The 17,202-nt window shown below is 43.8% G+C and overlaps 1 protein-coding gene across 3 annotated transcripts; it reads right to left on the bottom strand.

Moving 5' to 3' along the window:
• Positions 1–1,684: 1,684 nt before the first annotated feature.
• Positions 1,685–17,085, bottom strand: stox1 (storkhead box 1). 3 transcript variants are annotated; one of them, XM_049736250.2, is made up of 5 exons: positions 16,951–17,085; positions 11,541–11,994; positions 4,723–4,875; positions 2,425–4,657; positions 1,685–1,884 (listed from the first exon to the last, which is right to left on the bottom strand). In XM_049736250.2, the coding sequence occupies exons 2-5, from the start codon at positions 11,872–11,874 to the stop codon at positions 1,731–1,733; spliced, it is 2,874 nt and encodes a 957-aa protein (XP_049592207.1). In that variant the 5' UTR covers positions 11,875–11,994; positions 16,951–17,085; the 3' UTR covers positions 1,685–1,730. The 3 variants fall into 3 exon arrangements, with proteins under 3 accessions (XP_049592207.1, XP_049592206.1, XP_049592208.1); XM_049736249.2 differs by lacking the exon at positions 16,951–17,085 and having other exon boundaries at positions 11,541–13,218; XM_049736251.2 differs by lacking the exon at positions 16,951–17,085 and having other exon boundaries at positions 11,545–11,678.
• Positions 17,086–17,202: the final 117 nt, after the last annotated feature.

Below are 17,202 nucleotides of genomic sequence, written 5' to 3'. Positions count from 1 at the left end.
ATACACACATACTTTATCCAATACAAAGAAGTCGTGTTTCTTAGCAATTTACTATTTCAAACAACACGGAGAGGAATTTCTGGCAATCCCTTGTCTCTAGACATTCCTAGCTTTTTCCCACACTCGGCTAAGTTTACATTCCTTTACGGTACGTTGATGAGGTTAACTCTCAAGGCTGCTGAACTGGTCTCTAAGCTTGTATCAGCAGTCTGGGTTGAGGGTAGTGTCTGCTTTACATCACATTTATCCAACTATCAAATGTGACTAATAAGTAAACAGACATACTCATTCTCCATGGAAATAATTAAATAAAATAAATAGATGGATTTTTGGAACGTGTTTTGGCATCAACAACTAAGCAGGCTATTTTGCCATAGCACATTCGCCACTCAATATACAAAAATAAAATAAAATAGATTAGCACGTACGCTTAATTGTGACCGGAAGTCAAATATGTACCAAACTAAGCAGTAAAGGCATTTTATTTTCGATTCAAATTATTTATCAAGGTCAATAAAATATTTTCAATCGACCCTGAAAAAAAATTAGTCATTATTGTTGAATATTGCAGTCCAAAGCGCCAATATTTTGGCATAAATTTGAACAAGTCAATGATAAAATTATTAAGTGAGAGGTTGGATGCGCAACATACACTGTAAAACGGTTGTTTAGCACCACCTGGTGGCCGTTTTATGGCCTGCAAACTAAAGTGAACAGCCATATAATTAAGTCAGTTTAATAATGTATATTTGGCGTAACAATCAGGAATTCTGCCATTTTGCAGTCAATCCGGCCGTTGATGAAAGCTCGTGGAAATGAGACAAATGAACCAAGTTGAAGTTCAATTTGAAGACAAAAAATAGACAATTGCATTAATGCATTCAAATATTCTATTAATTCAGTTTAAATGTGAATGTATGCAAAGGGTTTATATACTTAGCTTCGGCAAAACGGCGCTGTCGTCCAGATGCTGGTAAACTTTTGCTAGTTATTATTTGACCATTTCAAATAACACGGTTAAATAGTTTGACTGTTGCGTTCATCCGTTTATTAGCAGGTACGTCAAATGCGTTTTGGTGCAATTTAAGGCCGTAGAAGACCTTAATTGCCAACACTGGCCCAAACATTTTAGCCTAACAACTAGCATGTTACCTTGTCAAAGTTTTAGGTTGACAGCAATCCTGTGATGACGTCAGTCAGGAGGAGGAGGAGGAGGAGGGGGGGGGGGGGGGGGGGGCTTTATTTCTTCCGGAAGCGTCAAAATTAGTGCGTCCCTTTTACCCAAGTTTGATTCTCACCCATATTACTCTGTTTAATTTTTAAAAATGCGTGCCTACGATAATCGCTCATGATAATAATTAAATAATCAGATTCAGTCAACGGTTTGTATGTTACTCTTTTAATTTCTCCAATCTTTCAACTCAAATCCAAATTATAAAGCGAAAAAATTAAAAACACAGGATGGTCTACCATATACATCTTTTTATAATCTTAGGCTCTCAAGTCTACAATAATGAAAGTTATGACTTTTTAACCCAAGAGATGTAAAACTCTCGATTAACCCATAAATGTCGATACACATTTTAAAGTCCCCCAAAGTTAGAGGTACACAATGACAACATAGCATATTGAACAAAATATTTACAATATACATTGAAAATCTGTACAAACTGTTTTGTTTGTGAACAGTTGCATAGTATTTGAGATTAAAGCACATGTTGAGGTTCCCTTTACACGTTCATGACAGGAGTGAGCTGCAGCAGGGAGTTCTGTGGTCGAATGGCGCTGCTTTTGGTGTGTAGTTTGTCCAAGTTCTGGAGAAAACCCCTTCTCTTGAGACCCTGCAGAATGACTGTGTTGCTGGAGGCCAGACTAACGTGGGTCCTGCATGGAGAGGGGGGGGGGGGACATGTTTGATCAAAATGGAATTAATAAGGCGCCGTTTCATATATTCCAACATGGAAGGCTGCCAAGTGAGTTCAAAGCATTTCGTTTCCACCCATTTGAAATTTAAGCAGGGCGTAGCAATTATACATCATTATCAAAATCGTTCCCTGCTGTCCAAATATTGGACGTCGGGCTTCATTACAAGGTGTTTGTTCAGCTTTATTGCTTTTTACTTTTTTTTTTCCAAGAAGAAAACACAAATTGGCTGAAAGGCCAAATGCAGTAATGCAGCCCGGAGGTGTAACGTCGCACTCGGGTGTTTATTTTTGCCCGACTGCCTGCAACGGTCTCGAGGAAATCCGTGAGATTGATTCTGGCTGCGAAACTGGATGAAGCACCAGCTGCAATATCAACCTTCTCCCACATATTCAATTTCAGATATCCCAGATCTCCCAAAATTGCTCCAGCATTTACTCCCCTAGTGATCAAAGTCAGCAAAGACCCAATTATCAGATAAATGGAAGAAAACAAACTCACCGTGGAGAATCGATCCCGCTGTCTCCTGTGATGCTCTGGTTCTCAACCAGTTCCACTGCCTCTCCCACTTCCCCGGGCCCGCTTAGACCGGCTCCTGGATTCAGGGGAACCGCCCTCTCATGAAAATCCTCCTCCTGAGCTTCCTTCACCTCGGCTCCCCAGTGAGCCGATTCACCGTCGCCCTCGTCCGTAGACTTACGAACGGTCTCCGTGTCGGATTCGACCTCACTTGTTGGGCAGTAGTCAAAGATGCTACTGTCAAAGACCTCGGGAGGTTCGGGACGGTCCGAGTCGCGTAATTCTTCCTGCGCCTGAGCTTCTTTTCTGGAACTTGGTTCATCTTGAGGAGCTACTTGACTCTGCTGAGGATACTGCCGTCTCCACGCGGGTTCCACGGATCTGCTGGGGCTCAGAGAAGCTTCCCACTTTCTGTCGCTAGAGGTGACTCGTTGACGGTTAAAGTCGGAGTAGTGATACTTAGATTCGGTGTCGGATTGCTGGTAGACTAAGTGGGGGTGAAGGTAATTGGGGATCACGTCCTCCTCGTTCAAGCACAGGGAGCTGCAAGTATCGTCATCCCGGTGATGTTCTATTCTCTGGTAGAGGTCATCTTCAGCGTCGGTTACCGGGGGAAGGTTCTGGACGACCGGTTCCGGTGTTTCTTTTTGCTGCTGATGTGTTGCGAGTTCATCGAGTTTCTGTGAGTCGTCTCTTTGCGGTTTGGTTAATCGGAGCGAGTGCTTCCGTTGTAAAGCCGTCTTGGGCCAGGTTCTTGTTGGGATGGTGCCCGAATTGCCACACGGTTGGATGTTCGGAAGAGCGTCGGGCGAAGTCTTGCTTTTGCCGTCTTTGGGGTTTTCTGCGCCGTTTCCTTCCTTCTGGTATCGAATTTTGTCGTCGATACGCAGCGTGCAGCTCTGCGGATACACCGAGCCGTAGTCCGGCGGGAATTCTCGGTTGAGCTTCGTGTCGACTGGCGGTAAATGTTCGCAGCTGGCTTCCCTCTCCTGGTCGTAGTTTTCTTCAGATGTGCGGGATTTGGCGATTAGCTCATCGTCCGCTACGCTCATCTTGGTCCGATGCGCATCCCACGATTTGGAGCGATGAGTCGTTCGTTCCTTCTTCCCTGCCGGCCTGCCTTCTTTTGGTTTTCGATGCTCCCGAGCAGCTTCTGGAGCATGGAAAGGGTTTTCAATGCGTTTTTTGTAAAGCTCTTCCGCTTGACAAGGTTGATCGATTGGGATTTCCACTCGCAACCTGGTGGGGATCAGATCTTCTCCGTCTTGATATAGCTTCTTGATCCTTTCCCGTTGTTTTTCTTTGGAGGAGTGCAAGCGTCGTTTGCTACGAGAGCTTTTCTGAGCAGACCTTTTGGCTGACCTGGAGGAGTGGTGGTGGTGCCTCGCTTTCGAACTTGTTAGGATCTCCGTTGACATTCCCTTGTCTACTCCTTTGGTCAGGGCCTTCTCACGCCTTTCTTCCAGCTTCTTCATCAGAACCGTGTGCCGCGTCAGGTTGTCCACCGTCAATTCGGGGTTGATACGCTTGATGATGGCGTGCTCCAGGTCGCGAGGTAAGTTATTGAGGTCATCTTCGTCTCTCACCGGCCACTCCTCGGGTGGGAACTGCCCCGCGAATGACGCGTACTCCTTCTTTGACTTCTCCTTCTTACCGCCGTTCCTCCGGAACAAACTGAGGCCGAACTTCCTGCCCGGCTTGCCGTCTTTTTCTTTGCGGGCAACTGCGTTGACGGTTCCCGAGGGTTTGCTGATCTCGCTGGTGTGGCAGTCCGCCGCTGTGGAGGTGGACTGATGCTGCACCGAAGCTTTGTGATCCGACGGCCGAGGCCATTTTAAGCTCTTGGCCGTGCATTCGCTGACGGAGACGGAATATTGATCGGGCGTGGCGGGTGGAGGAAGGGCTAGCGGCGTGGTAGCGGCGAGGCGGACGTTGGTGGACGTTGGGAGCGAGCTGAAGCAGCTGCAAGACTTGCAGTGAGCCAGCGGGGGCGCCTCCACCGAGATGTCGTTGCTCAGAAGGTAAGTAATAGGAGGCGGTGACGGAGGGTCTTCCGCCGAGGTCCACCATGTCTTCTCTCGAGCCACGTTGCCGGTGATAAAATAAGTCTGAGGTGTGACGATGAAGTAGCCCTCACCTGTGTGGTAAATTTTACGCTCCTTGATCAGAGTGCCCAAAGTATTGTAGAGGATCTCCTGAGTTGGAATGGTGATCCCTAAAAAGCAGAGAGAGAGAGATGTTTCTAAGATCTGATAAGATCTGAAGAAGTTGAGGTCTTACCCGGATGTGATTTGCTCATGTGGTTCACCAGAGTCTCCTGACTGACGACGATTTGGGAGGAGTTCATGTCGGAGATGACTGAGCACAACACCTCCGCCAAAGGAATGAATTGGGACTGGGGGATGGGGGACATCTGCAACGGAGACAAGTCGCCTGGAACACATCACGACAGATTGTGAGATGGTGCTACTACGCCCAACCGCATCAGGATTCCAAACAATTGTCCTCTAACCACTTCTTAAGCCCGGATCACGGTGGTCTATTTACGCGAGTTACATGAACCGTGAAAGTCTGGCCGGCCGCGGACATTCCAGCAGCGCCGGGACGAACCGCAGAATTCCACCACTCCCACAACACTGACCGCAGGTCGCACGCTGGGTGGATCGCATATCTCGACCTCAAGACTCCAATGTCATGGAGGTACCCTTGGAAAAACATGACCCACCCCCCTCCCTTAAAGTCAGAAAGAACTTCTTGACATATTTGGTCTTGTAATTTCAAACTGGTGCCATGCAAGTTGGACCAAATCAAAATGACTCACATGGGACGTGTCTGGAAATGCAAAAAGGAAATCTGATAGAAAAAAAAAAAGTGTTCAATCTTGCTTGAAGATTAGCTTTAAAACAAACCAGATCCCGAGTGAATGATTAGACAGACAAATACGTTACAGGTTTGACTAGTTAATCAATCATAAAGGTGTTCTGGTGGCTTCATTGACATCCAAAAATATGAGTGAAACCAAAAGTAGGACACAGAAAATCAAATGTTAGAGAAAATAATTTGGAATAAAAAATGGAAAACTTTTATTTCATGACAGCGCTGTCGAAAACGATACTTGAAGGATTTTTGGACGGATGTGTTTCCACTTGACTTGAAGTTCAAACATGTGCCACAAGACCCCAAAACACAGCAAAGTTCCCGCTTGATGTAAACTAAACATTTACAGCCGTCGCATTTGAGCCACTTAGACACAAGACGGGGAAAATAAACAACACGTCGCATACGATCGGTCACAGAAGCCCAATGAATAGTGTCTTGATTTTTTTTTTTTTTTTTTTTTTTTTTTTTTGGGGGGGGTTGTTGCGGTGACACATTTTTAAAGCAGAAAACCACATGATTTGTGCAAGTAAAAAAAAACAAATAACAGCACTTGAAGCTCAGATTTATTTTTTATTTTTGGTGAGACCTGATCCTATGACACACGGAGGGATTGTCAAAACACATCACCCCCCCCCCCCTCCCGGGACAGATATCGCAATCCGACTCTGGCTAGCCACTGAATGAGCACTGCTGACTCTTCATTGTACAGGAATGCAATGCATAGCAACCACGCAATGTCACATGACCTTTTTTTTTGGAGGGGGGGGGGGGGGGGGGCACGATGAGCTCAACGGGATCAATAATCTCCTAATAATCCGTGATTTAGTGCTGCTTTTGAACGGTTTGCCTACCATGCACTTTGTCATTCGCAGCATGAATAACATAACCTGCCGGCTGGTTGCCATGGCAACAGCGAGGCAGACAGCTTGGGTGGATTAAACACTGGGGACATTCGCAAAATGCCCTGACTGGGTTGGAATAGAGTTGCATTAAAAGCAGACTAAGAGAGCTAAAGCAAAAAAAAAAAAAAAATTCAACAGAAGTTACTTTCATACCTTAACACTGATGAGATAAAAAGTCCTGAACTTTCCATGTGAGAATAAAGTGGTCGCATGAGAGTGAGCAGGGGGGGAAAAAAAAGTCTATCTTCTCCGCTTTTTTGGGGGGGGATGTCTACTGACCCTGATGAGAGCCACATGGCTGTTTTGGTAGCTGCCGCATGAGTCTCATTTCGTCACTTAACTCCGACAATAAGCCTCCTACACGCTTCAATAGAAAAGACAGAAGAGGTTGAAATGTCAGAAGTATTTCAGATCACGATTGCACTGACCAAATTATGGAAAAAATAAAAATCACATACAAAAATACAATATTTTGGGGATGAGATATTAGTCAGAAAAATACAATATATGACTACATGTGAAAATCTGTAAAATTAGATAAAAATATATATACACTATAACAACAACAAAAATACTACAAAAAATAGACGCTGCAAAATATTTGACAAATTATTCTAAAACAACACAAAAAAATCTAAGAATGGAAACCCACCAAAATCTGGCACCCGAAATCTAAGCGTCCTCTCGAGACTACTTCCCTCCAAGCCTGACCGTGAATTATCTGAGTAACTCAGTTGTGTGTCTGCACAGGACGTTTTCAGACTTTACAAGTTTTTCACGAACGCACTGCTGCGTCTCTCGCAGCCAAAAGTGGCCTTGTAAAATCCAGAGTGGTGGCTCCAGACCATGAAAACAAATCTCAACAGTCATGTTAGCAATGATGCTAATGCTAGCCCAACACACAAAAAGTCAGAAAAAAAACTAACTAGTAAAAAAAAAACAATTGAAGAAGAGTTTTGTGTTGTCTACTGTTGCCATGGAAACCTTTAGAGGGACCCAACGCTAAAGAAAAGGGAAGAATGCGGAGTAGGCCAGTATTTGTGTCCCTTTCCAACCCCTCAAAAGCTTTTCAGACTCACTTTGTAGACCATCGACATTATCCTCACGCCAACTTTAAAGACATCAAGCAGTGCCTGTGAATAAGACCTTTATTTTTTATTTTTACTGCTCTGCAATTAAATGTTGCATAAGATTACAGATAACATAGAAAAAATATTTTTATGTACGCATCTACTTAAATTATGGATTTTCAAGTTTGTAGAGGACTAATGGTTTCTAAGATGGCGATCGTAGTGATATGATTAAGTCCCCGCTGAAGGTATTAAATACACATTGCGCCACTGACTGAACCCGATGCATAAACCTGAGACTTGAAACAAGACAGACGTGTCTTTGAGAGCTCAGTGAAACGTGATACCAATGCACTAGTGCGTACGGGCCGGAGGGAGGGGGCGGGGCGGGGCGGGCATCGGACAGGAGACATAAAGAACCACCTTGGCAGAGCAACGTTCACAAACTAAGTTGTTGTTGAATATTTTATGGTTACATCGGACGTGATGCTGTAATATAAAAAAAAATGTTTTTACCAATTTTATTTGGTGTTAGAATACTGTGATCAAAATAAAAAAAATCACGATTGATTGTTTCCCCGCTTTTTTCTTCCAACACTTGAATCGTATTCTTTGTGTCCCATGAGAAAACCACGATGCTGATCCCGACGTTTGCGGCTTTTTTGCAAAGGTGGCACACCTCACCGCAATTGCTACAAACACACTAGGTCTCAGGAGACCCCAAGGTGTTTTGATTGTAAATTTACCGTAATATCCCGTAGCTGAGTCATTTGTCAGAGGTATAGTGAGAATCAAAACAAACCCAACGAGGGGAAACTCAAGCTGCCGCTGACATGGCGGACAAACTTCTGCCTTGTTTTTATTGGCGGCAAAACCGTGACTACTATTATCATCAATCTATATATTGCGGTTCATCCGTCACGTAATAGTTCCCGCAGATGCGACGGCTAGAAAAAGTCTACACACCCCTGTTACCATGGTAGGCTTTTTTTGTCATTAAAAATAAGACCAAAAAACTGTACAACTGGAAGTATTGTTTTTTTTTTTTTGTAGTCTGGCAGGATGGGAGATGTGTGGGAGCTTCCTTGTCCGTGTAGAAAGGATGCAGGGTGAAGACAACACATGCAAGCAATGTGAAAGAGGTCAAGGCTTCCTGCTGTCTGGCTGCTAGCATAAACATTCAACATGAGGAAACGTGGCAGAACATTTGCTACAGTAGGACGTCTCGGTAGGACAGACGGCTCGTCGGGTATAAAACCAACCTCGGAGGAAACGTTTACACTGAGTAGACTTTGCTTATGGTTGACAGCCATTTTAAGCTAGCAAAAAAAAAATAAAGACAAGTCTGTTAATGGATCCCACAAATAAAATATAAAAGTAGGCCACACAATTGGTATGTTTCTGAACCCACCTGACCCGCGGCAGCTTGTTAGCAAGAAGGCTTTGACCTTTGACCTGCACTGCTCAATTAGGACGGCGCAAAACCATTTTAAAGCCCGGTGAGAGACCGTGGGAGGGCATCGTGGTTAATAAGCTAACATCTGGAAGAATTATGATCATGAGTGGAGCACTTTGAGGAGGCACGTTTGTGTGAAAGTAGAACATTTGAGGAGAAAGGTAAATGTAGGAGGGAAGAGAAATCCCAGGGAAAGTGTTAAAGTATTTCAGGAATGCTTAGCTAAGCTAAATGCTAAGCTAAGCTCACATCAGTTTAGATGTAGATGGGACACGCGATACCTCATTACACCTCACGTCTAAAGCCGCATAAATGTTTCAGCTTGTTGGAGGAGGCTAAATAATGTAGTAGCTAGCGCTTAGCAAGTATATGCTATTTCTACACTGTGTATTTAAAACGGGAAGACAAGATCTTGCTAGCTTGATTCTGGTTCTAATTAACATCTATTTTGCAGCGCTTTAACCCTTTCTGAAATCAAAACAATGAACAAATCTCTAAATTAACCTTACTTCAGATTACTATATTCAAATAAGCCAAAGGAAAAGTAAAATAGGCATTAAACGCTCTCTGCATTCCATTTAAATGTATAGACGCTACCGACCCGGGTCGCTAACAAAAACGATTCTTCAGTAGGAATGCGATATTATTTAAGCACGCACAAAAGAGGAAAAAAAAGAAGACCCCGAGGTCAACTACTGTAAAACGGAGGCCCTTTCCCGCTCAGATAACCGCGATGCATTAAAAAAAAAAAAAAAAAATTCCCTCTCGAGCCTACTTTCCCACGTTTTTATGGTTTAACTGAGACGTCAAAGATAATTAAATTGAGCCGCGTATGTCAGACGCCATTATGGAAAAGGAAGTTCCCCTCACTGGTTTTAGTGTCTTTATTTCTTGGAGCGCTTGTTATCTTGCTATTGTGTGTTGTGAGGCCGCGGTAAGACGATATGTTTAAGCTAAAAACTTGAGCCCCACTTCCTAGTTTGTCAAATAGTACATTTACAACAAAGCCTCAGGTTTTTCTTCTATTGTTTAGGCAATAGTCGTTCAGGTCAAAGGTATTTTATTGTCAAGATGGCGCCCACTGGCGACGCGGCGAAGGTATTGAAATACTGTACCCTTCGGACCCCCAAGCCACGGCTAACGGGGACCCCGCTTTGAGAACCACTCCTATAGATCATAATCCGCAGTTGTTAAGCCGAAGTTCAGGACACAAAATGGTTCCCCTGCTCAGTTTTCATTGGGATGGACCCAAATGCAAACAATTGTGATTTAAAGCCGAAGAAGAAAACCAAAGGGAAATGGAAAATAAAACCTAACAATTAGCTCATATAAATCTTCTCGGCCTTTGCATTTTGGTGACTTCAGCCAAGTCTTCGTGTTCCCAACTGACATATTTATTGTATAGCGGGGACCATGTCGAGGTCTGACATCAATCTAGACGTTCTCGCCGTTTGGCCAACTAGTGATTCGGCGCAGGCTCATTTCAAAGCGGCTGATTTCCATACGAATTGCGGCGGTGTGAAGATAAAGACGTGTACGAGGATTTGGAGGTCGGCCATGAAAACAACTTGTGTGCATTGTGCTCGTATAGTTGGGCGTTTAGCATGCGCTTGTGCGCTCGATTGTTGTCTGGAGGAGCACAAAGTGTCTCGCATGCGGATGACAAGTCAAACACCCCCCCCCAGCAGGTCATCAAATCACACCCTGCCAGTTGTGCCCCCCCCCCCCACATTCCTCCACTGCCTTTAAGAGATTTTAGACTATTTGACAAAGGGTGTCAAATTGAAAGGTTTTAAAAACGATATCATAATCCTGTAAATGTTAAAAAATCAGTAGCAACAAAAAGTTACAGACGACAAAAGTAAAAAAAAAGTGGTTTACGTAAAAATGGCATTTGGAGTCTAATTTATTCTCTTTTATACGAACTTTAAATGACTGATTGTAAAATCGCCAAACGTGAAAATAACCACGTGTAAAGCTATCTTTAGGGCTAAAACACACAAGGGGCGACTTATCCTTTGACTCGTGGATGGTGATGTCACTTTTGTCCAACACATGATATCAGGCCAAAGGAAACGACGTACTTTGGTTCGATGGCGACGCAACACAAAAGCTGCATTGAAGGGACACAAATTAATTAGCAAGTTTTAGCTTCGTAAAACAAGGTTGTTTGTATAACTGCACCGTTCTTTGATTTGTTTATACACATAAAATAAGTTGTTTTAAAAGTGTCCATTTTATGGCTTTGACACATTTTTGCCAAGGTTGTAAACGCATGTTGAAGCCTCTGTGTGAAGCCTTGTAAAAGAATAAAACTTGATGGAACTATTAGCATATACAGATATAACACAATTTATAAAAACACTTTTTATTCTCTTGTATTATGTTTGTATAAAACGCAGTGGTATTTTACCTGTCCAGTTACTCACGCAGACATACAAGCATTTCTTATCCTTTGCTAAAAAATGAAAAATATTACTGCAGTTTACTGAGCAGTTGTGAACGTCACGTGACCAAGGAAGCATATGAATTCATCATGAAACACAAATTGTTTAAATCTTTACATTCTTATGGCTTAGTACAATATTAATCAGCACTAGTTTGCTTATTTGAAAAAAATAAAAGTTTTTGTTGGTGTTTTATGGGGGTCTGGAACAGACAGTATCTTAAAATAATATTGAATGAAAATTTCAAGACTAAAAGCTTTGGGTCGTTTTTTGATTTAACATACTTATGAAAATATTTTTGAGCTTGATGTAAGTCGCATATGACTGTGTTGTAACTTCTCACCCACAGCTCTGATGACCAAGCCCGTGGCTGACTTGAGCGCTCTTCTCATCCACGCTTCCCTCAGCACCTCCAAGCTAGCCGAGCTTCCCTGGATGAAAAGCACTAAATTGTCCATCCAGCCTTGGAAGTGCACCTCGCCCATGGCCTTCACCAGGCGATTATTCCAGAAACTGCGGAGATTCTGCGCCTTGAAGTCGGCAAACACCTCCAGCCCCGTGGCGCAGGAGCTCCGGCGGCTCTCCTCCGCCGCCGACTCCTCGTCGTCGTCGGGGCCGAAGACCACCGCCAGGGAGCCGGCGGAGAGCTGCACGATCCGCGGCGGGTGGAGCGACATGTCCGCCGCTTTCCGAGCTCCAAATTCAAGGCGACTTCAACGGACTTGTTGAGTTAAACTGCAGCTTTGTCTCCTGGAAACATAGCCGGGGGGCGAGGGGGTCCTCCTGCTGTGAGGGTCCTGACAAGAGCGAGAGAGGGGAGACAGACTAGCAGGGTGGAAGAGGAGGGACAGGAGGAGGGGGCGACCCACACGAACACACAGGTGGAGGACCTCCCACTGCTTACAGGTGTGAGAACTTCCCATCACAATAAAAAGACGAACAATTGGTCGTTTTCAAATTGTTTTTGTCTCATATGCAATAAAGACATTACCATTTAAGAGGAAGTCAAGTTCAAACAAACAAAATATTTACACCTTCAGAATATGTTCTATCCGACCCCACTAGCCCAAACGTGTCATTCTGATTAATTTTGCATTTATGGAATATGAAGCAAAAGCCGCCATGTTTTTAATCAGTCCGAGTGGGCGGCCATTTTGCCACTTGCTGTCGATTGAAAATGACGTCACAGTTGCGTGCTCAGGTAATGACCAATCACGGCTCAGAACATTAAATAATAAAAGTAATAAATATATAAAGAATGAAATAAACATGGAAATAATTCATGTTAAACATTACCATTCATTTAATTTAGGCTCTCTTTGTCCTTCATAAATAAATGTACAATATAGGAGGTTTAATTTGATTAATATCATACAAAAATGTGCTTTTGAATCTTTGTAAATGAATAAAGCTTGATGCAGTTCTAAACTTATTCTGCAGATGTAACCAATGTAGTGGCCGTAAAATGACTCAAACGACCATCCATATGACATTTAAAAAAACTTTTTTTCCAAATGTCCAATGAGCCAATCTTTTCATTTGTTCTCCTCTTGCAACTTGCGTCTCATCACAACATTATTACCTCTAAATGAGAACCACATCTTCCGTTTTGGCCATTAGACGCTGCTTTTAAGCGAAGCCCGCAGACGGGACGTGCACCTCGTATATCACAAGCTCAGAAAGCTTTTTTGGCTTTACTATCAAGCGGCGCTCGAACCCTGGGAGGCCCCTAGTCCCATTCTGCCTCTTTGTATTAAGAGCCTGCGTGCAACAGGATATTGAGCTTCCTCTGCACATGAAAAGAATACAGCGGCATGGCCAACGCACGGTGACTGACTTCATCTCTCTAGAATAATGTCAAAAAGGTCAAAGTGAAGACGCCACGTGATTACGTTCAATCTGCAATTTGAAGGAAAAAAACCTGCACTGTTGGGTTCAGTGCAAAGCCAGTGCAAGTCGAAAAGTCAGGAAATTGCACATCTACTGCCAAACGGAGATCCTGGATGCCATTTGGATAAAATAAAATCACCGCTTAAATAGTTTAAAAAAAAAAAAAAAAAAAAAGTTAAATACAACAGAACTGAAGTGATTGTTTGGCGTATCACCACAAGTACTTTTCCACAAATGTGACTTTAGAGGTTCCACTGCAATCATTTGTCTTTGCCTTGGTTATTTATTCTCGGAAACGTTGATTTATATCTTGGTTACACCTACGATAAACCACTTCCAACTCCAACAATTGTTGATTTCCTGCATGGGAAAAGTGTTAAACTCTTTTAACAATCAAAAGTAGATCAGATATGGAGTAGAAAAACACACGGCCTGTGTGCTATATCCATTTATATGGAACATGCATTAAGAGGAAGTTTGCAAAAGTGTTTCCATTGTGTGATGCAAATGTGAGGCGTCTTTCTTCCAAAATGTTAAATCTACCGGTGGGAGTGATTACCATGAAGCAAAAGTTGGGCCCATGGTAAGCATAATCACAACACATCCCGCACCCCCGGCCCGACCATTTCCATACGCTAAGTAGTCTCAGGTGCTTGCGTGGGGCCGACGGCCTTGATGTGATCAAGACGTATATTTGGAATGTGATCAGTGTGTCACAAACATCTGGTCCTGCGAGGAAAACTCTCGGGATCCAAGCAAAACACCCCAGAGGGGCTTCCTCTTTACCACCGTGCCAGGAATGAATTTGACCCCGATCGTCAGGCAACACACGGTTTGTACCATCTGACAATTTAGTGCGGTTTAGTGACCTGCCAAACTCTTTCCCAATTGAAATGAATGGATATGGCAGTAATTACCCCCCCACCATTAGCATTAAGCTAGTGGACTCAGAAGCTAAGCTATGTGGGACTGGCAAAGTGCATCTGAAACTGTGTCAAGCTTTCAACCCAAAAATCAAATGACAAAACATCAAATGCCACAATGGAAAGCTCCAGCATCAAGTTTTTTTTTTGGTCCGATTTCCGACTAAATTCATGTCCAAACTTGTGTCACTACGGAGGTGGTGTGCAATTACCACCCGAGCCTTAGCAGCGAGGCCAAACATGAGCCAAACAGCTCTGTCTGGATTAAAGATATAACGTTACGCTTAGTGTGAAGCGCTCAGGGGCAGATCATCTGGCTCTTAAACTAGTCCAAGCTAGCCAAGCTAAAAAAAAAAAAAAAAAAAAGTTAGCATAAAGCTAACTATACAAAAATGCTAAAATTGAAATTTTCTACTTTTAACAGGTTGTCAACACACTTCAAGGAGGGCAAGATGGATTTTAAACCCAAAGATGAGACAGAATGAAAGAAAAGTCTTTTGTACTAGTAGTGGGAGAGTTAGCAGGTGATGACTGAAGGTTAACACCCACATACATACATACAAAGGCCCTGTAGACACCAACATGTCACAGTTATGTGCGAGATGTCTGCCAGCTGCACTTGGAGCCTCCGAACGTCACGTTTAAATCAAGCGACGCTCCGCTCGGGAATGCTAAAGTGTTCTAGGTTGTGTTGCCACAACAGCGTGAGCAAGCGGGATGGACGTCGGCTATGTAAACCGACGGTGTTAACAGGCTAATAAAAAACAACAATGGAAAAGACAGTTTATGTTTTTACAATTGTATTTTCATCGATTCTCACTGCTGGCTAACGACGACGTTAACTGTTAGCTATGTATTTCATAAAATAGAATATTATGGATAAGACTAAATTTCCAAATAATTCAATTCCAAGGAATCATTTGTTTGTCATGTAGCTTTCGGCTAATCTTGCTAGCCAACTAACGCTCCACTTTTAGTGTTTACAGGTGCGGCGCCTCAAACGCAGGCCGCCGAGCCGTAATGGGCGAATAGCTTAAGCGCTCCCATGTGACCACTTTCTTGTGACTTTATGGCGCGACGCAAGGGAGGGCAAAAAGAAAAAGCTTAGGCTAGCTTTATTGGAGACATAAAGTTACGAATAAATGCATTGATCAGCTAGTTTATGACGCAGCCAGCTGGGTTGCAGGTTCAACGTACAGGGGAACGAAAATAATGATGCGCACTTCCTTTTGGCCCATATTGGCTTATTTAGAAATAATTTTTTTACCCAATCAGATTTCAAATTTATCCTCACCGTCCCAGAACTCATGCTGGCCCTTTTTCCTCAGTTTAGTTGGTCAAACCAGTTTTTACAGCTAATTAGCAAAATGCATTTGTGACAATCTACACATTGCGTATTTTGTGCAAGTATAAATCAGGAATATCATTATTTTCCTTTTATTTTTTCCCCCCCAAAAGCCAACACAGCTCAAATCAGTTTCAATCAGCTACTGATGGTCGTCTTTGCAGCCTGCAATGTGTCACCTAGCACCAAATTATGGATCCAGGCAGCCTCGAGCTAAACGGAAACAGAATCTGGCTTTGAAGACCTTGGTGGTCATGTGACTTAAACAGAAAAAAGGGGCAGCATATGCGCTTCATTAGTGAGGCGTGCGATGGGCTGCAGGGAATAAAAAAACAAATGTACGCAGACGAGATGAGTGAGGGGAACCCGCTTCCTTTCAGTCACCTGATTTTTTAAAAAGCACTGGGGGGGAAAACACAACCAAAAAAAATCCAAAGCCTGACTTAAATCCAATTTTTTCATCCCACCTGAAACGTGACACTGTTTGGTGCGTTAATTCATCAAGCAAAGGAAGCGTCTCATCATTCATAGATGACGACGACACCACGGGTTATCGTGAAGAGCAGCGAGGTGAGGCGTCGCCGCCTTTGGGCCGGGGAACGCCTCAGTCGAAAACAAGAGTGCAACTTTCTCACAGTGAAAGCCAGTATTCCCTAAGAGGTGAAGGGAAGGTGGGAGTTGGAGGGGGGGGGGGGCTTCCTCGACAACACCACTTTGCAGTGCCACTCTACAGGAAGTAAGCTTCTTGCGGTGAGGTCCTCGCAAGGAACAGGGGGCCTTCTCTCTCGGCGCACTCAGCCGTGAGGGACCCGCAAAATGAGCCTCTTATGTATCAATTACCTAAAATACCAAACAGGCCCGAAGAGGGTGGTTGACTTGTTTGTTTGATTGTGGCGACCGCGGGGCATTTCTGGCAAACCTCTCCCGAGTGGTAACAAGATTTATGGATGTGTAAGGGATCTTTTTTGTTGTTGTGTTATTACAATTCAATTTGCCCTTGGAGTTTTATTTTTACATTTAGAGAAGGCAAAGAAGTTAGGGTGGCCACTATTAAATCATTTTAGAACAATTTAATAGGGAGTACAGGAAAAGTGTGGGGTCCAGTACAGAACCCTGCGGAACACCTTTGAGGAACTGATGTCATTTTCGGTTAACAGCAGCTAGCTAAACCGCTTAATTCCGTGGTTGCACGTAAATAAACTTGCTCTGTTGTGCTTCACGTGAGCCGGGATTAGTTTCCTACGTTGTCCGAATAGTGGGCGGGATGCCCCGAGACAATCGCGTGGCCTACTAAACGCTGACTCCTGACACGGAGTTGAAAAGGCGACACAGCGGGCTGTGTGTGAAAGACGGGGAGCAGTTTTTGTCATGGTAAGTATGACTCTGAACTTTTGACATGCACACAGAGCGGAGGGAGGGCGCTGATAATGGGTAGAGGGTGATTAGGTAAAGCGCTGCGAGATGAGAATGGAGATAAGGAGAGAAAGAAGACACTCGGGTTCGAAGTTGAATCCCAGCCCAACCGCTCAACGAAATATAAACTTCATTTTAATGGAGCGCACAGATCAGTTCTGCTTTTGTTTTTTGAAACTAACCTCTTCTGGAGAGTGTGACCCCGCATTCGGGGGGGGCACAAAGGGCTTCTGTTGCAGCCTAGGGAGCGGGCTTACCTGACCAGCTTTTAATTTCACACGTCACGAGTGAAAAAGGTCGGTAGGGACAAATGAGGTTTGTTTGTCAACTACTTGGCGCTGAGAAGCAGAACAAAAACAAGTCACATAAGTAAAGTGCCAGGTGACAGATCCGCATTGTTCGCAAGGAAACCACGCAGACAAGCTGCAGGGACT

This window comes from Syngnathus scovelli, chromosome 12, assembly GCF_024217435.2.
Source record: "Syngnathus scovelli strain Florida chromosome 12, RoL_Ssco_1.2, whole genome shotgun sequence".
Classification (NCBI taxonomy): Eukaryota; Metazoa; Chordata; class Actinopteri; order Syngnathiformes; family Syngnathidae; genus Syngnathus; species Syngnathus scovelli.
Note: the sequence above shows the minus strand (reverse complement) of the source record. Positions and strands in the feature narration are given on the sequence as shown.

Bases quoted from the DNA above. Each gene is read 5' to 3' on its own strand.
- stox1 (XM_049736250.2), bottom strand. From the start codon at position 11,874: ATGTCGCTCCACCCGCCGCGGATCGTGCAGCTCTCCGCCGGCTCCCTG. The intron at 4,876-11,540 runs GTGAGAAGTTAC...GATGTGTTCCAG, and splicing joins CTTGGTCATCAGAGCTGTGG to GCGACTTGTCTCCGTTGCAG. The intron at 1,885-2,424 runs GTGAGTTTGTTT...CTCTCCATGCAG, and splicing joins AGCGGGATCGATTCTCCACG to GACCCACGTTAGTCTGGCCT.